At 38.9% G+C, this 24165-nt stretch overlaps 1 protein-coding gene across 1 annotated transcript in view; it reads left to right on the top strand.

The window, feature by feature from the left end:
* Stk3 (serine/threonine kinase 3) overlaps positions 1 to 24165 on the top strand; it is a 321762-nt gene that overhangs the window by 34599 nt on the left and 262998 nt on the right. Inside the window, exons 2-3 of the mRNA XM_008831545.2 lie at positions 17765 to 17845; positions 21566 to 21694. Of these exons, the coding sequence (XP_008829767.1) occupies positions 17765 to 17845; positions 21566 to 21694 (210 nt within the window). The remainder of the gene's footprint in view (positions 1 to 17764; positions 17846 to 21565; positions 21695 to 24165) is intronic.

The raw sequence follows: 24165 nt of genomic DNA, 5'->3' as shown, positions 1-24165 counted from the left end.
AACTCCATCTTTGTCTCTCACCCTGCACAAAAATTAATTCAGAAGGAAGCAAAGACTTTAATGTAAGACCCGAAACTTGAAATTACAAGAGGAAAGCATAGATAAAGCAATTCAAGGTGTAAGGCATACACAAGGATTTCCTTAACAGGCCTCCAGTAATAAAGGAAATAATCCCAAGAATTGACAGATGGAGTTACATGAAATTAAGAGGCTTTTAAACAGCAAAAGAAATAGTCACAAATGAAATACCATAAGACTGCCCCAAATTCCCACTTCTGAGTATCTAAAAGGATTCAGAGCAAGCTCCCAAAGAGATTTTGTACACGCATGTTCACAGCAGCATTATTTGCAATAAGCCAAGACTTGGAATCAACCTAGTAGTTCATGTGTAGATGAATATACAAAGGAAATAAAGATATTTTGACACATTTTGTACCCTTAGGAAGTAGGAGTTCTAGTCAAATGCTGGATATAGATGAATGTAAAGGATGCATTTTTCAGGAAACAAGCCTGCAGGAAAGGGCAAGTACTTCATGGTTCCACTCATATGAAATATCTAAAATGGCCAACAAAGTAAAACCACCAGTGATTATCACCCCACATTAACATCAATTTGCACTGCCATTTATGTATAAAATTACCTTTATAAGATCAATGAAGACCATATGATTGATCACATTTCTATTTTCCATTTTCCACTGAGCACATGTATTGTTAATGTCAGACTGACAAAGTTGTGACTAAATACATGACATGACTTTGAGGAGGGAAGAACTTACCTTGGTTCACAGTTTCAGTCTATCATGGCTGGAAAGGCATGGCAGAGCAGAATAGTGCACATCATGCCAGCTAGGAAGCTGAAAGCAAGAATGCCTGATGTGAAGGACTTGCTTCTGGGTCCCCAGGATGTTGACCTAGAGCCTGCTAACTAGGTGATGCTGGATCACCAGTTTGCCCAGAGATCTCTCTCTCTTGGCCTCTGCAGCAGTGGGATTACAAACATGTGCAACTGTGTCTGGCTTTTTCATTTTAGAACCTTTAAAAAATTACTTAATAACTACATGATTAGAAGAAAAATTTCATTACAGCTTTAATGTATTCAATAACAATTTCCAGAGCAAAGACACATCTCTTTCAAAAGTGGCTGTAAATTTTTAGGTTTGCAGTTGAATTAATATAGTGACACAATATTGAACTCAGTGTAAACCCAAAAGACATAAAATTGAATGAGGTGTTAACTTTTAAAGAAGATCTCCATTTCATTTTAAAATACACTGTTTCCTTCAGAAAAACTCATTTTTAATGCTACTAACACTTAGATGCACATGCATCTCTAATCTCTATCTAATTATTACTAGTCACAGTTGGTTACCCTGGGATCCTTGGCACCTCGTTCCTTTATATCCCCTAGGTTCCTTTATAGCCATACATGAGTATGGATATAAAGCCATCAGGTAGATTTCAGTGGTAATGTTTTTCACCTCTACTGATTAACATTAAATTTTTATGCTTCTTCCTCAAATATAACTCATTTTAATAAATTTGATTTTTTTGTGTATATCATATAGAACATCCCAAACAATCTTATTCATCTGTGTACCCACTTTCCAAATGGCACCCTCCAATAGCTTCCCCCCAACCCCACTGGAGCCCATATACTCTGTCATCCCTGTTATTGTCCACTGTGTTGTCGGCAACCCCAGCTGTTCCCCAGTGTTTGTCCATACACTGAATCTAGTCAGCCTATCTAGAGATTCTTGTTATAGGAAGATCAGCTCTTCCTCATCTAGCAGCAATCAGTTGTCAATATTCCTTTAGATAAGATTTTCCCAATTCTATGCTGGGTTACTGTCTGGGAGTCTCTTGGGCCACCCTGGCCAAAAACTCAAAGGAAGGTATCTCCTGTCTGGCACTGTATATTGTTATGTAGCCTTTAGCTATACACATGGACTCTAAAGAAATTATATTGACCCCTGTAATCTTTGGTTATACTTTCCTTTTGGGTGTTTAACACCATGCAGTTGGCCCAGATAAAACAATTTATTTTTACTCTTAAGGTCGTTTGAGGATCTGTTCCTCAGGGATCAGATGGACTTGGGAGGAGCCCCTGGCTCCTTTCTTTTACCAGTTCCATTTATGTGAAGATAAGTCAAAGGCCCTACTCAACTGTGGCTGGCATCACTTGGAAGCATAGAGAAAATGTTTCTTCTGTGTTGACCCTCTGTAGATCGGACACTGGTTTAAGTCCATTTGATGGGGTCTTGATGGCTGCCTTGATCAAGAGGACAGGTGACTCACCGCAGTTCCAGGACATCTTGAGAGATGCTCATAGTCCCCTGGAACTTAGTTGACTTGGGAGGGCAAGGATCAAAAACTATCCTTTATGTCCCTCTGACCAAATTAGTATAGGCCTCAAAGTATGGCTGTTAAACATCCAAGAAGGTTACTTCCACTAGTCTGGTACTTTTAATTACCATGTGCCATGTAGATAAAACTTGAGCAAAGACCAAAATTCTCAGATAAACCTTGCCTAGATATATATTATATTCCTTGAGCTAGTTGTATGTATAATTTGTCAGTAGGTTGTTCGATTAATATGGTTTCCTTTGAATTTTTTTTAAAACTACCAGACATTATTTATCTCTCACATATCTCCATCATGTTTTCCCCAATTAAGGTGCCCTCGTTTTTCCCTTTCTCCCTTGATAATACCCTTCTCCTATGGTCCTACCTCTCTTGAGCTCCTTCTTTCCCTTTATCCCCTAGGTTCCTTATATATCCTTCCCTACCCCCTCCCCTTAAAATAACTCATTTTTTATCCATATCTCCCTTAACACCTGTTTCCTATGTTCTTCTCTTTCAGATTCTTTCTTTTCCTTTACCTCCCTGGTTCCTTTTCATTATCCTGGTTCCTGTGGTTATGTCTGGATACATACTCACTTATAAGGATTTGGTGCTAGGATCCACTTATGAGGGAGAACATATGTTGGTTTTTGTTGAGTCTGTGTTACTTCACTTAGTATAACAGTTTCTAGTTCCATCCATTTACCTGCAACTTTCATGATTTCATCTTTACTGCTGAGTAAAACTCCATCGTATAAATGAACCATATTTTCATTATCCACTCATCAGTTGAGGGACACTTAGGTTGCTTCCATCTCTTAGCTATTGTGAAAAGAGCAGCAACAAACATGGATGTACAAGTGTACATCCATAGGATGTACAATAGGATGAGTTCTTTGGGTATATGCCAAGGTGTGGTATAACTGGGTCAAATGGTAGGTTCATCTGTAGTTTTTGTAAGAGTTCTTTACACTGCTTTCCATAGGGGTTGAACAAGTCTGCAGTCCCACCAGAAGTGGATGAGTGTTCCCCTTTCCCTACATCCTCTCCAACATTTGGTATCATTTGTTCTCTTGATCTTAACCAGTCTGACTGGGGTAAGATAAAATCTTAAAAGTGGTTTTAATTTGCATTTCATTAATTACTAGTGATGTCGAACAGCTTTTAAGATGCTTCTTAGCCATCTTTATTTCTTCTTTTGAGAACTCTTTGTTGAGCTCCTTAGCCCATTTTTTAATTGGGTTACTTCCTTTCTTGATTCTTTGTCTTTTGAGTTCATTATATTTTCTGGATGTTAAACCTCTGTCAGATGTGTCGCTGGTGAAGATTTTCTCCCATTCTCTAGGTTTTCTCTTCACTTCCTTTGTTGCTTCTTTTGATGTACAGAAGCGTTTTAGTTTAATGAGGTCCCATTTGTTGATTCTTTACTTTGTTTCCTGAGCAATTGATTTCCAATTTAGAAAATCTTTCCTACACCTATATCTTGTAGGTAATTACCAATGTTTTCTTCTAACAGTTTCAGATTTCAGGCTTCACAATGACGTGTTTGATCCATTTGTAGTTGACTTTTGTGCAAGGTGTTAGATAGGGGTTTAGTTTCATTCTTCTACAAGTGGAGATCCAGTTTTGCCAGTACCATTTGTTGAACATGCTGTCTTTCCTCCAGTGAATGTTCTTGGCCCCTTTGTCAAGTATCAGGTGGCTGAAATTGCATGTACTCATATTTGGGTCTTCAGTTTTGTTCTACTGATCTACGGGTCTATTTTTGTTGCAGTACCATGTTGTTTTTATCACTATAGCTCTGTAATACAGTTTAAAATCTGGTATAGTAATCCCCCCAGCATTGCTCTTAGTGCTCACGGTTGCTTTGGCTATCTGAGGTCTTTTGTCCTTCCATATGAATCTTAGGATAGTTTTTTCCAATTCTGTGAAAAATGTCATGGGGATTTTGAATAGCATTGCATTGAATCTATATATGACTCTTGGTAGGATGGTCATTTTCACAAATTAATTCTTCCAATTCATGAGCATGGGAGGTCCTTCCATCTTCTTATGTCTTCCTCAATTTCTTTCTTTAAAGCGTTAAAATTTTCCTTGTAGAGGTCTTTAATGTCTTTGGTCAGGTTTATTCTGAGGTATTTCATTTTCTTTGCAGCTATTGTGAAGGGGAGTGTTTCCATATACTCTTTCTCTGATTGCTTGTTAGTGGTATATAGAAAGGCTACAGACTTTTGTGGATTAATTTTGTAACACACCATTTAACTCAACAGGTTACTCATGTTGTGATGGCTAATCCTGGGTGTAAACTTGACTGGATCTGGGATTAACTGAAATGAGAGCAATCTTCTTGATTGGATCATCTGAAACTGGAAGACACACTATAAATGTGGGTGTTACCTCTGATGGCAGCCCACATAAAGTACTATGTTAAAGAGAAGTGGAGATAGTGGACAGCCCTTCCTGGTTCCTGATTTCAATGGGAATGCTTCCAGGTTTTCTCTATTTAGAATGATGTTGGTTGTGAATTTGTTGTACATGGCTTTAATTATGTTGAGGTATGTTCCCTCCAGTCCATTTCCCTCTAGGAGTTTGAACATAAATGCAAGTTGAATCTTGTCAAAGGCCTTCTCTGCATTCCATTGAGATGACCATGTGGTTCTTGTCTTTGAACCCATTTATACGATTTATGACGTTTATTGACTTATATTGAACTGTCCCTGTATCTCTGGAATAAAGCCAACTTGATCATGGTGGATGATCTTTTTGATGTGTGCCTGTATGCAGTTTGCAAGTATTTTGTTGAGAATTTTTGAATCTATGTTCATTAACGGTATGGGTCTATTTTTTTCTTTATTGGTTGTATCTTTACCTGGCTTTGGTATTAGAGTGATGCTGGCTTCATAGAAGGAATTTGAAATTTCTCCATCCATTTCCATCTTTTTGAATAAATTAAGTAGTATTGGATGTAGATCAAGTCTCTTCTTGAATGAGAAATCCACCAATTTGGCTAGGATGGCTGAGTAGCAAGTCCCATGGATCATCCTCCTGTCTGCCCTTCGCCCACAAAAGCTGGAATTACAAGCATGTACCCTCATACCCAAGTTTTTGTTTTGTTTTAGCTTTTTTTTTTTTTTTTCTTTGTCTTTTTGAGACAGGGTCTCATTTTAGCCCCAGCTGTCCTGGAACTCACTATGTGGACCAGGCTGGCCTTGAACTCACAGAGATCCTCCTGCCTCTCCCTCCCAAGTGCTGGGATTAAAGGCGTGCACCACCATGCCTGGCTGATGTAGATCTTTAAATGTCTGGTAGTTTTCTGCTTTAAATCCATCTAGTCCTGGGCTTTTTTTAGTTGGGAGGTTTTGTATTACTGTTTCAATTTCCTTATGTGTTACAGGTCTGTTTAAGCTGTTAATCTCTTCTTGATTTAGTTTTGGTGGTTCCCATGCTTTTATATACCCATCCATTTCTTTCAGGTGTTTAGGTTTTCAAATTTAGTAGCATGTAGTTTTTTAAAGTATTCACTTACAATGTTCTGAATCTTTTGGGTGTCTGTTGAGATGTTTTCCCTTTCATCTCTAATTTTGTTGATTTGGAGGTGCTCTTTCTTTTGGTTAACTGGGCTAGAGGTCTGTCAATCTTGTTTACCTTTTCAAAGAACCAGGTCTTGGATTTGTTGATTCTTTGTATTGTTTTCTTTGTTTCTGCTTCGTTTCGATTTCATTAATTCCTGCCCTGATTTTTGTTACTTCTTCTAGTCTGCTGGGTTTGGGTTTCATTTGTTGTTGCTTTTCAAGTGTCTTGAGTTTAATGTTGTCATTTATATGTGTTCTTTCAGATTTTTTAATGTAGGCACTTAGAGCTATAAACTTCCCTTTAAGGACTGCTGTCAAAGTGTCCCAGAGGTTTTGTTGTGTTGTATTGTCCTTTTCATTTAGTTCCAGGAATACCTTTATTTCTTTCTTAGTTTCTCTTTTGACCCATTCATCATTCAGGACTGTGTTGTTCAATCTCCATGTGTTCATATAGTTACTAGGGTTTCTTCTGGTGTTGATTTTAAGGTTTAGTGCATTGTGATCTGATAGAATGCATGGAATTATTTCAGTCTCTTTGTATTTGTTGAGGTGTGTTTTGTGCCCCAGCATATGGACGATTTTGGAGAAGGTTCCATAGGGCACTGAATAGAAAATATATTCTTTGGTGCTTGGGAGGAATATTCAGTAGATGTCTGTTAGGTCCAAGTCCATTTGATATATGGTATTGTTTAATTCAGATGTCTGTTAACTCTCTACCCTGTTGACCTATCTAATGGAGACAGTGGGGTATTGAAGTCCCCTACTATTAATGAGTTGGGATTAATCTGGGTCTTAAAATACTGTAGTACTGCTTTTATGAAGTTGGAGTTTGGTGAATATATGTTCATGATTGTAATATCTTCTTGGTTTATTGTTCCTTTGATGAGAGTGAAGTGGCCCTCTTTATCTCTTCTGATTAGTTTTAGTTTAAAGTCTATTTTATCAGATAGTAGAATTGTAACACCTGCTCTTTTCTTAGTACCATTTGCTTGGTATATTTTTTAAAACTGTTTCACCTTAAGGTAGTGCCCATCCTTGAAAATGAGATGAGTTTCTTGCAGACAACAAAAAGATGGGTTTTGTTTCTTAGTCCATTCACCTAGTCTGTGTCTTTTGACTGGGGAGTTCAGTCCATTGATATTTAAAGTTATTAATGAAAGATGTGTATTGAATCCTGTCATTTTTATTTCTGTCCACATTCTTGGTATAGTTGTGCATTTCCACAGTTATACCTTCTTTGAATTTGTTTCCATAACCCCTTTGATATAGTCATTCCTTTCCTCAGCTCTTTGTATTGCTTCAAGAACTCTCTTAACGGGCTGGTTTTGTGGACATGAATTCTTTCAGCCTGTTTTTGTCATTGGAGACTTTTCTTTCCCTTCGACTATAATAGACATTTTGGCTGGGTAAAGTAACCTGGGTTGGCATCTGTGGTCATTTGAAACTGGGAATACTTTGGTCCAGGCTCTTCTGGCTTTCATAGTTTTCACCAAAAAGTCAGCTGTAATCCTTAATCCTTATGGGTTTTCATTTACAACTTTTTCTTTTGCAACTTTTAGTGTTGTCTGTTTGTTCTTCACGTTTAGTGTTTTTACTATGATGTGCTCTGTAGAGTTTCTTTGCTGGTCCTTTCTATTTGGTGTCCTATATGCTTCTTGTATTTGTATGGGCATGTCTTTCTTTAATTTTGGGAATTATTCTTCTACAGTCCTGTTGAAGATCTGTTCCATACCATTGTCTTGAGATTCTTCTCCTTCCTTTATGCATATGATTCATAAGTTTGGTCTTTTTATGGTGTCACACAATTCCTGCATATTCCATTCTTGCGTTTTCTTAAATTTTTTATAATCTTTGCTTGAGTGGTCTGATTTGTCCACTTTATCTTTCAGTCTTGATATCTGTTTTCCATTTCATTCATCATATTGGTGAGGCTTTCTCCTGTCGTTTCTAATTGTTTACTGAGTGTTTCACTTCCTTCTTCATTTCAGCCTGTATATTCTTCAATATTTATACCTCTTTTATGAATTCATTCAGAACTTTATCCCTATCTTCTTTGCATTCTTCGGTTTCTTTGTTTGTGTGTACTTTAAATTCACTGAATTCTTTTATCATGTTTATCATTGTACTTTTGAATTCCATATCCTGTGCTATCTCTAGGGTGTTCTCATTGTACTACTCTAGAGGACTATTGGTACTTGGTGGGGATATATTATTTTGTTTTTTCATGTTATTATTTTTTCTCAATGACTTTGACATGTGAATTTCTTTTGTAGTTTGAGTTTTTTGTGAGACTTAAGCCTTCCTTTGTTGAGTTTAGGTCTGCTTCTTTTTGTAAAGTTTATGTGCCATTGTGGTTTACCTGTTGGGCATCAAAAGTTGGTTGGTCTAGGCTTCAGGTTCTCTCTTCTGTTTTTATCTTGGAGGGGCCAAATTGCTTTTGTCTTCAGGAGTTCCCAAATTGCTTTTGACTTCAGGAGGCCCAAGTCAGATGAGGATCCAATGTGCTCAGGCTTTCTCCTAAGGTCTGGATCTCTCCAGGAAAGATGCTGCTCTCAGGAATTTGGGGGTTGGGCTGGCCTGGGAGCAGTGCCCAGGAATGATGCTGGTCTCAGGAACCTGGTTGCTGTGCCACTCAGGGATGCAAAGGTAGGTGCAGTGGGACGAGTTCCTGAGGGTTCCTGGAGAATATTGGGAGGAACTGGGTGGGTCTGGATGCAAAGGATTAGGAAGCAGTGGGGTTTCTGGGATAAGAGGTGAGTCCAGTTGTCTGGGATCAGTACCCGAGCCAGGAGGAGAGATGGTTTGGGGGAGGTGGGAGGGTGAATGTGGCTGGAGGATTCATGGCGTGGTGGGCACCGCAGAACCCACCTAGGAAATATGCTAGCGACAGGAAACTGGTGGCTGATCTGCCCAGGGACAACAAAAGTAGGTGGTGGCAGGACCAGGCCTAAAGGGCTCCTGGGGACTGCAGGGAGGAACTGACTTGTTATGGATGCAAAGGATCAGGAAGCAGTGGGGACTCTGGGCCAAGAGGTCAGCCCTGGTGTCTGGGGTGCCAAGACAAGAAATGAACCAGTACCTATGGGGGCACAGGGATCTCGGGGCGCCAACTGCTGGGCGTGGCGCCAGTCTCCTGCGTGCACCTGGGGTGCGGCGGGTCCCGCACCGCATCGCTGTGGGTCTCTGCTACCGGGGCTGGCCCGGTCGGGTTCCATCCCAATTTCCACCGTGCACTCCCTAGAGATACGAAATCCACCGGCCGCTGGATCACGTGGGGATGTATGAGGACGGCGAAAGCTGGATTTCCGTGAGTTGATGATGGAAGGATAGCGCCCCCCGGGGAGACTGGATCGTAGGCAGTAAGACACAGGACTCAGCTCAGTCAGTGGTACAGCCCCTTTATTCAGTGACTCAGCTCGGCTCCAAGCCTTAGTGATCCAGCTCCGATTATTGAGGGAAAACCAGGATACTTTATACTGTGGGGGTAGTGGTAAAAGCCTTAGCTGATAGGTACTTTTAGGATGCCTCATTTACATGTGGTGGTGGGCTCCTGCCATGCTGCCAGACATTGTCTGAAAATCACACAGGAAAAGCTGGCAGTTTCAGAGCCAGAGGCCATGTTTATGGTAGGGCATTTGTGGCGGTCATTAGGGGAGTCATATATGACCAATGCAGCCCCTTTTTTCCCTCCATCTGTAAAGGCTGTAATAGTCTCTTTTATGGGTTTGTGGCATACTCCATGAATAGCTTGGCGTAATTCTTTAAGTTCGGCTGCTGGGAGCGGGTACCAGGCTAGTGGGCATTGCCTTGTTATTTGTAAGTTAACAGGAAAAGCCTCTACCGGTGGGATTTGGGGGTCCTGAGGCCATTGAGGCTGGCGACTTCCACTATCCCTAAGATTACACAGTTGCTCTGTGGCTGTAGGGCGTGGCTGGAACAGCGCCACAGGCGGTGGCAGAGCTGCAGGGTGTGGCGGCAGCCGAGGTGAAGAGGGAGGGGAATTTATCTGGGGATTTTTGGGAGCTTTTGAAGTCTGGATGTTGAATCTGCTGCTGGGAAATCTTTAGGGTCTTTTTTATCGTTTGAACACTCCCCTTTATTATTTTCTGGTGCTTGTAAGTTTCCTCGGTCTTAGGTGGGTTTCCTAAGCATTGTCGGATGGCTGCTATTATGGGGAGAAAGGAAAGGGGCAAATTGTGTCTTTCCTGGATTTCCTTTTTATGAGCCAGATAGGCAATGTTAGTCCAGACCTCTGGATCAGAAATGTCTGCTGATAGGATCCAGGGTGCAAATTGATATAATTTGTTCCAAAATTTTGAGCTTTCTTTTTTGGAAATCTTAAGTCCTCTAGATTTAAGCAGGGCTTTAAGGGAAAGAATTTGGAGTTTTTTCTGGCGTGATGTTGAATTTCCCATTATAAAAGAAGATGTTTTTGCAGCAGTCTGACACTAGGGGGTTGGAACGCCCTCAGAAGTTACAAGCCTTGGACTGCAGAACAAAAAAGTGGTGGTTTTAAATCTTTTGTCTGGCCGCGAGCCACCTTGGACTCCCAGGTGCTCCTCAACAACAATCAACACTGGTATTTCTGATGTTGACTTCTGGGGTTCCACTTCTGCTTGCTACCCTCTGCACAAACTCAAGCAGACTCTTTTTTGTTGTTTATTTTAAGTTCACTCCCTAGGACTTTTATTTTTTAAGTTTTCATTTTATTTTTGATGAGTGTCTTTACATTATGTCCAATGCTTTCAGTCCCCCATCAATTCCCATGCCCCCCACTCCTCAATTTCTTGTCCTCTTGATTGTTATATATACATACACATTTATAAACATATATACTGCACTAGTTCATATTATTGATGCTGTGTGTACCACTATGCAGGCGCAGGGATCTCGGGGCGCCAGCTGCTGGGTGTGGCACCGGTCTCCTGCGTGCACCTGGGGTGTGGTGGGTCCCGCACTGTGTCGCTGTGGGTCGCTGAGTGAGTCGATGATGGAAGGATAGCGCCCCCTGGGGAGACTGGATCGTAGGCAGTAAGACACAGGTCTCAGCTCAGTCAGTGGTACAGCCCCTTTATTCAGTGACTCAGCTCGGCTCCAAGCCTTAGTGATCCAGCTCCGATTATTGAGGGAAAACCAGGATACTTTATACTGTGGGGGTAGTGGTAAAAGCCTTAGCTGATAGGTACTTTTAGGATGCCTCATTTACATGTGGTGGTGGGCTCCTGCCATGCTGCCAGACATTATCTGAAAATCACACAGGAAAAGCTGGCAGTTTCGGTCACTTCACAGATGAGTCAGGAAGATGCTGGGAAGGCACCCTGCTGATAAAAGGAGTCTCTGCATTTGAATCCAAGCCTGTGGGCTTTCCGGACATGGAGAAACTGCTACTTTACACAGCAGGAGTCCCCAACAAGTACCCAGGCCTGGAGAAGAGATGGGGTCGGGGTGCTAGGAGGGTGAATGAGATTGAGGGAGTCAAGGCACAGTGGGCACTGCTGGACTCACCCAGGAAAGATGCTGGCACCAGGAAGCCAGTGGCTGTGCATCCCAGGGAAGCAAAGGGAGGTGGGGTCGGGACTTCATTTTAGATTCTTAAAGATTTATTATTTTTAAATTTTGTGGGTATATACACGTGAGTTCAGGTGCCCTGGGAGACCCAGAAGAGGGTATTGGATTCCTTAGATCTGGAATTACAGTGGTTGTGGGCTGCCCATCATGGGTGCTCTGCAAGAGCAGTATGTGCTCTTAACTGCTGAGCCGTCTCTTCAGCCCAATATTTTTATTTATTAATTTAGTTATTAGTTAGTTGATTTTTTAAACTTTCACAGAATCTTTATTGAGAATTTCATACATGCATGTAAGGTGTTTTGATCAAATCCATGCCCACTCCCTCCCTTCCCCTTCTGAAGAGGTAACCCTAAAATCTTTTAAGGATTAGATACAAGCTCCCAAATACTTTTGATATTTTTGGCCTTTGGGATAGAGTATGTTGTTAATATGTTGCTAACAGGCCCAAGGACATTTTGACTTTTAGCCCAGAAACTGGGTACATTTCTTTGGGGTCCTTTTACCCTAACTGCCTAGCCAATTCCTACCTCCTGTTCTTATCACACCATCCTCTGAAGGGGTTACCCAAATTGCCGATAGGGAATAGGGACAGAGACCGCTCTGGCTTCTTCATGCTGAACAGGGACTCAGGGTGAGGCAATTGGAGTACCCCTTCAGTGGGTCTATCTTAAAGACTCCCAAATTGCATAACTCTTGTCTCTAAGGGGAAAAGAAAGTCCTTGAATAGGACATGTGAAGGAGAAGTAAAGGCAAGAGAAATTAGAATTACAAATTCTAGACAGGGAACTAGAAGTCAGAACGGGACAGTTTTCAAGTGTTCATATGAGAGTCCATTGGAATTTCTTAACAAGGGCTTCCAAAAGCATCCCTCTATTGGGTTCTTCCTCATTTTTCTTTTGTCTTCCAAGGCTGGACTAGTTGGCTGGAAAGAGTGGCTAGATACTCAGGTGAGGGTCCAGTGACCCTGCTTGGTACTCCTTTAATGAATGAGCACAACTGTCAACAAGCCCAGTTGGGACTATGTTTAGCAATCAGGGTCAGCCGAAGTTGTGATGATGGTAGTTATTTCTTGCAGAAGGGACTGCTGTATAGCATCATCTTATTAAAAGGACCTGGAATTTTAAAGGATTTGGTGTTAGGAGCCACATATGAGGGAGAATGTACGTCGTTTGTTTTTCTGAGTCTGTGTTACTTCACTTAGTATAACAGTTTCTAGATCCATCCATTTACCTGCAAATTTCATTATTTCATCTTTCTTTACTGCTAAATAGAAATCCATTGTGTAAATATACCACATTTTTTTAAACGACTTGTCAGTTGAGGGACATTTAGGTTGCTTCCATCTCTTTGCTATTGTGATAAAAGCAGCAACAAACATGTTTATACAGGTGTCTCTACGATAGGATGAGTCCTTTGGGTATATGCCAAGGAGTGGTATAACCAGGTCGTGTGGTAGATTTATTTTTAGTTTTTTGAGAGTCCTCCACACTGTTTTCCATAGAGGCTGCACGAGTTTACAATCCCACCAGCAATGAATGAGAGCTCCCCTTTCTCCACATCCTCGCCAGCATTTGGTATCTGTTCTCTTGATCCTATCAGTCTGATTGGGGTAAGGTGATACCTTAGGGTGGTTTTAATTTGCATTTTCCTAATTACTAGCAATGTTGAACACTTTCATTTATATCTCTTCTTAATTATTATTATTTCCTTCTGCTGATAATTTGTTTCATTTGTTCTTTTTTAGTTGAGATCTTCTTTTTTAATGGATGTACTACTCTGAGGTCCCTTCTTAGTGTTTCCTGATGTCCATCTTGTAAATTTTGATATGTCATCTTTCCCTTTATATTTCAGTGAGATACTTGTCTTAATTCCCCTCTGATTTCCTCCTTGATCCGTTGGAGTATACTGTTTCATTTTCACATAGTTATGGGTTTTCCTTTTTGTATTTTTGGGATTGGTTTGTTTCATTCTCCTAAGGTTGGAGAAGATACTTATCTTCCTCAATTTGTAAGACTTGTTTTATGATGGAGAATGTTACCTTTTAAAAAATTTTATGTGTATGTGTGTATTGCCTGCATATATACACAAGTGCATCCATACTGTTCAGTGCCTGCAGAGGTCAGAAGAGGGCTTCAGATCCCCTAGAACTGGAGTTATGAATGGTTTTTAGCTGCCATGTGCGTGTTGGGAACCAAACTCGGGTCCTCTACTAGAGCAGCCAATGCTCTTAACTGCCGAGCCATCTCTCTGGCCCTTGTTCCTTGTGTCTTGAATGTGAATTGTGCTATCATTGGGGGAGCTTATATTTTTCTGTGTTTTTACTATCTATATTATATGTATTATTTTTCCACTTTTCATGTGTGTTATGCATATGTGTATGCATGTTTTTTCATGTGTGTGGGTACATGTGCACATGTGTGCTTGTGCATGTAGAGGCCTGAGATTGTTGCCGGGAAGTATCTTTATTTATTTTTCCACATTATTAACACAGAGTCCCTCAGTCAAACCCAGAGCTCCCCAATATGACCAGCCTTGCTAGCCAACTTGCTGTGGGGATCCTGTGTCTCTGCCTTCAGTGGCTGGAGTTACAGGTGGGCTGCCATGCCCACCCAACATTTACATGGGTTTCTGGGGATCCAAACTCAGGTACTTAGATTTGTGTAGCAAGCACTTAAATTCTGAGACATATCCCCAACCTCTATTTTATTTCTCTTGGGCATAATTTTCTTTCATTTCCCTTTTTGGCTTTTTGAGACTGCTTCTTACTGTGTAATCCAGGCTGGCCTCTGTGATTTTCTTGCCTCAGCTTCCATGGTGTTTGGATTGACATAACTTTGTTTTAGCCTCAAGATTGGTTTGTGGTTTTTTTACTCATTAATTGAGGTGAAGGTCTGCTGACCATAAAATCTGCTACTCTTTTTTGTTTGATTATATTTTCATTTTATACTTGCTGTTTTGAGGACTATTTTCACTGGCTTTAGAATTTTAGGTTGATTTTTCTTTCAGCATTTTAAGGGTTCTCTTGTGCTTTGGCTTGCTTAGTGTCCGATGACATGCTTACATTAATCCTTTTTTTGTTTGTTTGTTTTTTAATCAAGTAAAAAAATAGAGTACAGAATAATGGTTTCTGTTGTGACATTTTCATATCTCATTGCATTTTGTTAATATTCATCTCCCATTTACCCCTTCCTAACATCCCTCACACAGTACACCTTCTACTAAAACTGTCTGTCTCCTCATCAGGGCATCATAGCTTACCACATAGACAGTTCCACATCCCCTAACCTGCTGAGGATCTGGATCTGGAGCTACTGAAGTAGAGGTAGGGAAAAATAGGGAGAAAGAAAAACAAAACACAAAACAATGCAAGGTATACTCATATTGTTGGACAGAGGTGAGACAGAAAACACAACACTAAACATAATCACAGGGAAGATTTTCCTTACACAAGAGCACAATCTTTCTCTTTGTATGTTCTTTGTCACTCTCTTAGCACTTCTCTTTCCAGTGTTCTTTCTCTTTCTCTCTTTAGAATAGAGTCTATCTTTTGTCACTCTTACTCTTCTTAACATAATTACTTTGGAGGCTGCTTCTAATCTGCTATCTTTGTTTTTATGTTTTTAAATTTTACCTTTTATTCTTGGCAGTTTTGTACATGAATATAATGAATTTTAGTAGTCTTTTTCACGCCCTATAACTATGTATCCTCCCTTTGACCACTAAAACCCTTCTTTTTTTCCAACAAGTCTCTTCCTACTTTCATGACTTCTTTTTGTGTGTAACCCAATGAGTTTAAATAGGGTTGCCAGCTGTTGTAATAGTGGTGTGTCTAGTGTATGTACAACCAGCAAATTTTCGATTGGATATAATGCCCACTTCTAGAGGAGGAACACACATCTAGTACTGTAGACTAGGCCAAGCCCTGTGGCAGGGGAGGCTATAGGCCCCAGTGGGGAAGCCACTGCAGTTGTTTTGTTAGATGGATGTAATACATCTGCTAAAGTACCATCCAAGCATTTGTGTTTATGCCCATAGGTGTTTATAGAAGTCACTGTTTAGATGTTCTTGCTTCTTGCTGTTTATGTTTTTATAGTAGATGGAATTCCACTGAAATGGGCCAATAGCTTATATAAAACAGATGATGCAGAGACCTGAAAGCTCACTGCCTTACTGCAATGGGAGGAAGATTATCCCACACCTGTCACCCCCTCCAAGGCTCAGGGACTTTTGTGGAAGAGGTTGGCGGAAAGAATGTAAGAGCTGGAGGAAGGGGTGGAGTGTCAACTAGAAGTGTCCTCTGACTACTATGCTGGCAAGGTATAGTCACCTGCAAGCTATAGTCGCACCTCCTTACCTTCCTCGATGGGGGAGTCAGTTTCCCCTCCTATTCAATCAGTTGAACTTAGCCGCATATGGGAGAGGGGCTAAGGATATATAAACTGAGAATACCATGAGGCAGTTCTTGCCATTTTGTGCAGCTGTTGGGAAGTCACAGGATCTATATCTGAGTGTGGACTTTCCAGTACAACCGTAAATGGGGTGGTGGTGCTCACTTTACTGTAAATAAACCCCCACCCTCTGCTCTGTTAGCAAGTCCAATAAACTCGTTAGGAATTTTTTTTTTTTTTTAAATAGTGTTGCCTGCATGAGCATGGGTGGGAGGTTATTTACCTGTGTTTGGGCAACTTATCAATGGCTATACCACTGAAGAAAATGGCATCATTTTCCCCAGTCACTATTAGGTGTCAAAGGTCCCTAAGGGAAAGGTGGAGCCTCATGAACTCTTCCCCATTCTGGGATGAAATGTTGGTAGGCCCAATCTTGTGCAGTGCACAGGTAACCATGGCTGCAATGAGTTCAGTGAGTTCTAACGCATTGATTGTGTCATATCCAGAAGACACTTTCACAGCACTTCTTAACCTCAGGCTCTTACATTCTTCTCCCTCTTTTGCTATATTCCCTGAGTCTTGGTGTATGTGTGTGTGCATGTGTGAGTGCGTGCGTGTGTGTGTGTGTGAGTGATAAATATCCCATTTAGGGCAAAACACTCCACAGTCACTTATTCTCTGTACTGGTCGGTTTTAAGTATCTGTATTAACCACTATCTACTGCAAAGAAAAGCTTCTCTGATGAAGGCTAAGAGCTGTACTAACCTGTGGTTGTAAAGATATATATTTAGAAGGCAGCTTGATGCTGTGTCCATTTAGTAAAACTATAGTAGTAGATGGAATACTATATTTTTGTACTTTAGTAAGTAGAGATAAGGGATATTCTTTTTGTGTATTTATATAACATGAATAGATAAAATATATTCTAACAACAATTTTAGTCATTTAAATATCTTGTGCTAGTCATATTAAAATTAATTATGATATGATTATACTTATAGATACTTGTTTGTAATGTCAGTGAATTGCATAATGATGCTTTGGTTAATGATCAACTGATGAACTGCATGTGATGCTGGCCCATAAGATTATAATGGAGGTGAAAATTTCTTATCATTTAGTAATATTGTAGCACTGTGACCTCAGAGTACATAATTGTTTGTGGTGATACAGGTCTAAGGAAACCAATGTGCTGAAGTTCTATCAAAAGTGTAACACATATCAATGTATATAATATTTGATCATGATAATAAATGACTACACTATTCATTTATGTGTTTAGTATACTATACTTTTAATCATTATTTCTGAGTAGATTTCTACTTATTAAAAAAGTTGACTGTAAAAAGTATGCTGAGTTATACTCGGCAGCAGCCATGCCTGTCTTCTACCATGTTTTTTAATAACCTAATTTTGTGTTCATCATGGTCCTAGTAGAAATAGGCTATACTATTTGGTATATATTGCTGTCTACTACCATTGTACTAGGATATTCTATCTTTGTTTGTTGAACTGTATCCCATGATGTTCTTTTTATGATGAAATTTCCTAACAATGCATTTCTTAGAGTATTTCCCTCTTGTTAAGTGATTCATCACTGCATATTGTTAATAGAGTGTATGAAATGCAACTTTGTATGTTTGAAATGGGGAGAATTAATATACATTCATATTTATATGAAAGTCTCCCAAGAAACTAATAAAAGAATTTTTTTTTAAATGGGGGGAATATTGTTGGGTACATGAGGAATAGCTTTTGGAAAGGGACTCTTTACCTTTCATATTGTTAGATCTTTTTTTTTTTTCCTTTGAGCCATCTGATTATATTGCTTATTGAAATTTTTGTAAAAGATTTTAAGGAAAGCATTTTTTGTTTTCTTTTCTTTTTAACCAGTAAACTAAAAAAGCTGAGTGAAGACAGTTTGACTAAGCAGCCTGAAGAAGTTTTTGATGTGTTGGAGAAGCTTGGAGAAGGGTAAGTACAAAAGATAAAAGTAACTTTTAGAAAATGGCAGACCGTTTAATCTTTCAACTAGAGTATATTTGCTGGAGTTGAATACTACTAATACCAATTAAACTTGGCAATTAATGTGGAATTTTAAAGATCAGGCTATGCTAGATATGATAATATTGTCTTTTAGAGAAGTAAACTGCGAAGCAAGAAATATATTGTCAAGTGATTGGTAAGAGCCCTGCTCATTACATGTTGCATCCTCATTACTAAACTTGAGCAGTTTTGGCTTTGTTAGGCAAATTTTTATAGGTTTCTTTCAGCATGTTAGGGTTCATTTCGTTTGGTAAAAGGCCAGTAGAAGGGGATAGTTGAATATCTTGAGGAAATCATTATGTCTAGGCAGAGGAATTATTAGCATAGTTTCAGAATAATAGAGAAATGTATATCATTTTGGGCATAGAAAGGTAGGTAATAAGCATAAAATAATTAAATTTATAAGAACATATGTAATCAAACATTTTTGACTAAATGTCAGTTGTCACATTAAAAGATGAACTATGAGCTGGCACGCCTTTAATCTCAGCACTCAGGAGGCAGAGGCAGGCGGATCTCTGTGAGTTCAAGGCCAGCCTAGTCTACATAGTGAGTTCTAGGCCAGTTGGGGCTACAGGGAGACCCTGTCTCAAAAAAACAAAAAATAAGAAAATAAAAATAAAAGATGAACTATGGAGAAAATTAAAAATAAAAAACTAGCTATATGCTGCTTGTATAAGATCTATATAAAACACATAAAGTGAATAAAGGAATATTTTATGCTAAAAATTATATAAGGAAAAAGTTAAACACATGAGTAAAAACAAAAAGAAACTAGAAGTACCAATATTTATATTAGGTAAATTAAAGTTAAATTAAATTAAAGAAGTACATTAGCTAAGGATAGAAAAGAAAAACCATAGCAAAGTATTTTTGTTACACAATATGATACAAAAATTTATGATGGGAAAGTTATTGGCACTGTCAACAGAATTTAATAAAAATAGATGTGTGGTTTCCATATATGTCTTTTAGTATCAAACAGATATGAAAATTAGAAAGGGATTCCAAGTATTATAATGAATAACTTGATTATATATGTCCATATTTATCTAAAGCAGTGATATGCTTTCATTCCTGTGTGTATTCACATATATCTTTGCAGTCTTCCTTTTTGACGTGTGTTGATAGACAGAAACGTGACAAATTCTAAAATAATTTTTTACAACTCACATTTTTCTGATTATAGTTTGCTAAGTTAGATATAAATAATTACAAAATGGCAAAACCCACACTAAAATTGGAAATTGGGAAACATAATATGAGGAAACGTGGATTGAAGGCAACATTACAGATGATCTAGAGAGCAGTGAAAAGGAGAGCATGTGCCAATATCTGAAGAATATGAGAGTACTAATTAGAGCAAAGTTTTAGATTCAAGTCTTTCATTACTAACAAAGGCAAAACAATTAGTATTTACTTAACAATCTCAGAAAAAAAATAAATATAAGAAAAGAAATGAAAGAGAAAATGAATGTTTTAAAAGCTGAAATTAAATAAATAAAAATTTAGGACTAATAAATATATACAATAGCTTTTGAACAGATTTTATCAACAATATGATTAAATCTCTTCTGCTATTGCCTAAGGAAAAGAGAGTGCAGGGATGTAACATGGACAGGGTCCAGGGTTCAATCCCAGTACCACAGAGAGAGAAGAGAGGTTTGGAGGGAGACTGAATCTAGAAGATTTGGAATAAGAACAGGATATAACCAAGCAGGAAATTACTCTGAGCATTAAGAGAGTTTCTTATATCCTGCCCTAGACAATTAATTTGAAAATCCAGAAGCTAATTTTGTCCCAATAGATAAAAATTATGTGACTTGATCTCCTGAGGAAGTTAAAACTTAGATTAGTTAAATCAGAGACGATAGAAAGGTAATTTAATATTTATTAATTAAAAAATAGAAGACTCTCTTAATTGCTTTCCAGTTGCTGGGATAAAATACTCTGACAAAAGCAATCAAAGGAAGGAAGGGTTTATTTTGGTTTTTAGTTCCAGGTTACAGTCTGCAGCTTAGCCCTCTGGAGTCAGCTCTGCTCTATGCATACAACTTTCCTTCCTGGAAGTCCCTCCAGTATCCTGAGGTCTGCCCTGCAAATTAGGCTTTACCTTCACAGATTCACAGTCATCTCTCAGGCCTCCTTGTGGGGACTCCTGTCCAGCCACATATTGCCTGGCCTTAGCTGCTCTCTGAAACCCCTCAGTAGGACTCCATGACCACCTCAGTTTTGTGTCTTCTTGTATTGAGATTTTGTGACTGTTCTCATTGGCAAAGTCTTAACTGTAAACCGCTTAGGGAAGGGGGATTCTCGGAAATAGTTCCCAATTTCTATTTTGCAGTGTTGAGGCATCCTTAGAAAGGAGGACTATTGTTGCTTACTTGGCCATAGATAATATAGCAGCAAATTCCCTGTCAGCTCTTGAGGGAAGATATTTAAGTCCCCTTCTCTAAGATGTGACTTTGTACATTATGATGAATCAAGTTGCTTCAGAGTGCCGTAGACAGAAAGTAGAATCAAATTTATTTTGTTGACCTACCTTCTCTTTTATTTGTTACACTTTCATTTATTTTCAAAGATTGTAAATTTGGAAGCGTTTTATATAGTTTCTAATATTAGGAAACACAGGTAACATTCCATGTCATCTGATGGCTTGCTCTTCTTTCTTTTCTTGGAAATAATGTAGTGAGAAGACCATGAACTTTGGAATCAGAAAGTGAAGCCTGGACTTGATAGATACTGGGACCTAAGTCTTGTTTCCTTATCTTTCAATGATGTTAATAATATTTTTCCTTACAGTTGAGAGGAAGGATTTGATAATGCACGTAAAACACCTATACTAGTACCTGGTGTATAGTAAGAACTCAGCCTTGTTTTGTAGTTCATGTAAATTACACATGACTTCCTCCTTCATTTGTTTTGCTTTTCTAAAACACACGAATCTTCAACTGACATTTTTTCAAGTGCTAGAGAGGAGACATTTTTGAGCAAGCATTATTAAATCCTGTGTCTCCTTTATTTATCTTTGAGTCTTTCTCTTGAAGAGAAGATAGTAACTGAAGCATTTGAGGGGACTTTGGATGTCTCAAAAAACAAAACAAAGCAAAACAAAACAGAACAGAACACAACAGAATACAACACAGCTTAAAAATAAGGTTCAGAGAGGAGGGTTTCAGCTTTTCTTTCATATTCTGAGCAGAGGCAGGTCCCTGATATTCTGGGGGTTGTTTTGTTTGACATCAGCCTTTTCTCTTAACTTGAGACTTTGACTGTTTTTAATTTACCTTTCGTACTTCTAATTTCCACTTATATCTTCTTAATGCTCCATTTGAGTTGACAAACCAACTGTAAGTTAGCCTGCCTGCCTTCCTCCTTGCTCCTCCCTACCTGTCTCTTCCACTCCCTCCCTTCCTTCCATAAGAAAAATAGCAACTCATTGTATTTATAGTGATAATTTTAAGTTTGTAATTCAAGCAGTAAAGCTAATTTTTTACTTTTATTGTTATTATTTCTTGATTTATTTTTTCATCATTTAAATAATGTTTTAAGCTAGAAAATACTTTGCATAAAAACTCATAGTAAGCTTTAATAGACTGTTCGATATGAAAAAAACAAATGTCTTGGTTTTTTTTTTTTTTTTTTAAGGTCTTACGGAAGTGTTTTTAAAGCAATACATAAGGAATCTGGTCAGGTTGTTGCGATTAAGCAAGTACCTGTTGAGTCAGATCTTCAGGAAATAATCAAAGAAATTTCCATAATGCAGCAGTGTGACAGGTATGAAGAGATTTTATTTCTTTGTGCTCATTTTGATGAATTTCATTAGTAGTGTATAAGAAAATGTATTTTCTGTTACCTATTTAGATTTTTTTCTGCCTAACTTCCCATTAGAAGTGAGACTAAAAATTGAAAGAACAGGAGGACACCTTTGTAGAATTGTTATTAAGGCCTACAGCTCTTTGCTTGCAAAACAGACATTATAAAAGAACATGTTCTGAGAAAAATAACCAGCTTTCCTCTTTTCAGGACAAACTTGTAGATGGATATTAAGTTTTTGATGCTAAGTGGATCATTTTATGTTCTATATTGAATTTTTTTTATTGAATTTTTAAAAATTTTATTTTATGTATATACCAATGCAAACAGTGCCTGTGGAGGCCAAAAGACTGTGTCAGATTCCCTTGAGCTGGAGTTAAGGATGGCTGTTAGCCACCATGTGAGTACTGGGAACCAAACCTGGGTCCTCTGCAAGAGCACCAGTGCTCTTAACCTCTGAGCTACCTCTTCAGTCTTGTTTATTTTTTTAATACAGGGTTTTCTCTGTAGCCCAAGACTGGCCTTGATTTCAGTATGTAGCACAGGTTGGCCTCAAATTTGAGATTCCCCTGCTTCAGCCTTCTGAGTATTGGATTATAGACATATTCTACCACATCTGGCATGTAGCTGTTTTTAACTTGCCAAAAAGTCATGTTTTGTATAAACCTGGTTCATTTAATAAGTATTTACTGATCATTTCCTGTTGGAAATGCTAGGATCTAGAAATACTAAAAAAAAAAAAAACAACTAAGATTTTTGTTTTCTTTCCTGAGGGGCTATGCTCTGGGAGGACAAAAGCATAACTAGCTCTAATTTAGTGCAGTTACAGTACTGACTGTGGCTACTTGGGGTGATAAATGAGAGCAAGAAGGCAGGATACCTTCCTCAGCCAGGAGACATAGAAAGTCTGGAATGCTTAGGACGATTTGGTGAAGAAATAGAGGGATAAGAGAATAAAGAGAATTATCACATAGAGAGGTGGAAAAACAGTTCATTGATTTGGGCTAATCTGACAATGTTTAGAATTATTGGAGTAGAAAGTATGGGGCAGAGATTGGTATGAAATAAGGTTGACTAGGTAAATACAGCTGATGATAAGGATCCTATATGCAATGTTGTTAGGCTTGTCTTTATTCTATGAGAATTGCAGAGGGTATCAATGACCACAGTGGTTAGCCCATGCTTAATTAACCAGAGGGATATAGTAGTGTCCGTTACCAAACAGTTTCAAGGTAGGACTGGTATAGCAACAACAAAGTAGTATTCGTGTTTAGGCTATTCTTTTTTCCTCTGTAGATTAAAACATTTTTTTGTGTGAACATGATACATGACTGTAGTGTTTGTACTATTTCTATCCTTCCCTGTCCCCCTCCAACTCCTCCCACATCCCCCCACTTCCTCTGAATTTCCTGCCCCCTTCCTTGATTGTTATTGTTACATATCCATGCATATATTATAAAAATAAATATATATATATTATACTGAGTTCATGTCCATTTAGTGGTGCTTCTCTATACCTGTGTTTAGGGGCTGCCTACTTGGGGTTAGATAACCTCTCAGGGAGCGTGTCCCTAGAGACAACTTATTCTCCTTCCCTCAGCATCCATTGATTGCCCGCAGCTCTTCATCTTGTGGTGGGTCCCCTTGAGATTTCCCCCATCCACCTTGGTATTTTAACTGATGATGTTATTATATGCAGATCTTGTTAGATGACCATACTGTGGAGATGTCATTGTACAGTTTTCCTGTTATGTCTACACTGCCTTAAGTAGCAGTAAATGTCTTGTCCCTCTGGCTCTTACATTCTTTCCACCCCCCCCCCCTTCTGCAATGTTCCCTGATCCTTAGGTATAGAGATTGCATTGTAGATGTGTCATTTAGGACTGGGCACCTCACAGACACTCTCTGCATTTGACTAACCAGTTGTAGAACTTCATAATAGTCTCCATCTGTCACAAAAGAAGCTTCTTTGGGGCTGGAAAGATGGCTCAGTGGTTAAGAGTGCTGGCTGATCTTGTAGAGGATCCAGGCTCAATTCACAGTACCCACATAGTGGCTAACAACTGTCTGTAACTCCAGTTCCAGGGGATTTGACACCCTCTTCTGACCTCTGCAGGCTCTGCACGACATACATTCAGGCAATATACTCATACACATAAAATAAAAATATATAAATGAGGGGCTGGGGAGATAGCTAAGTGGTTAAGAGCACTGGCTGCCTTTTGCAGAGGATCTGAGTTCGAGTTCCAGAACCCACTTGGCAGCTAACAACCATCTGTAATTCCAGTTCCAGGGGAATCCGGCACCTTTTGACTGCTGTGGGCATTGCATGACATGGGTGCACTTACACACATGCAGCTAATACACTCATACACATAAAGTAAAATAGTAAATAAAATATGTTAAAAATAAAGAAAATATTTATTAATATT

Source organism: Nannospalax galili, unplaced genomic scaffold (genome assembly GCF_000622305.1).
Source record: "Nannospalax galili isolate Female #2095 unplaced genomic scaffold, S.galili_v1.0 scaffold334, whole genome shotgun sequence".
Taxonomy (NCBI): domain Eukaryota; kingdom Metazoa; phylum Chordata; class Mammalia; order Rodentia; family Spalacidae; genus Nannospalax; species Nannospalax galili.
Note: the sequence above shows the minus strand (reverse complement) of the source record. Positions and strands in the feature narration are given on the sequence as shown.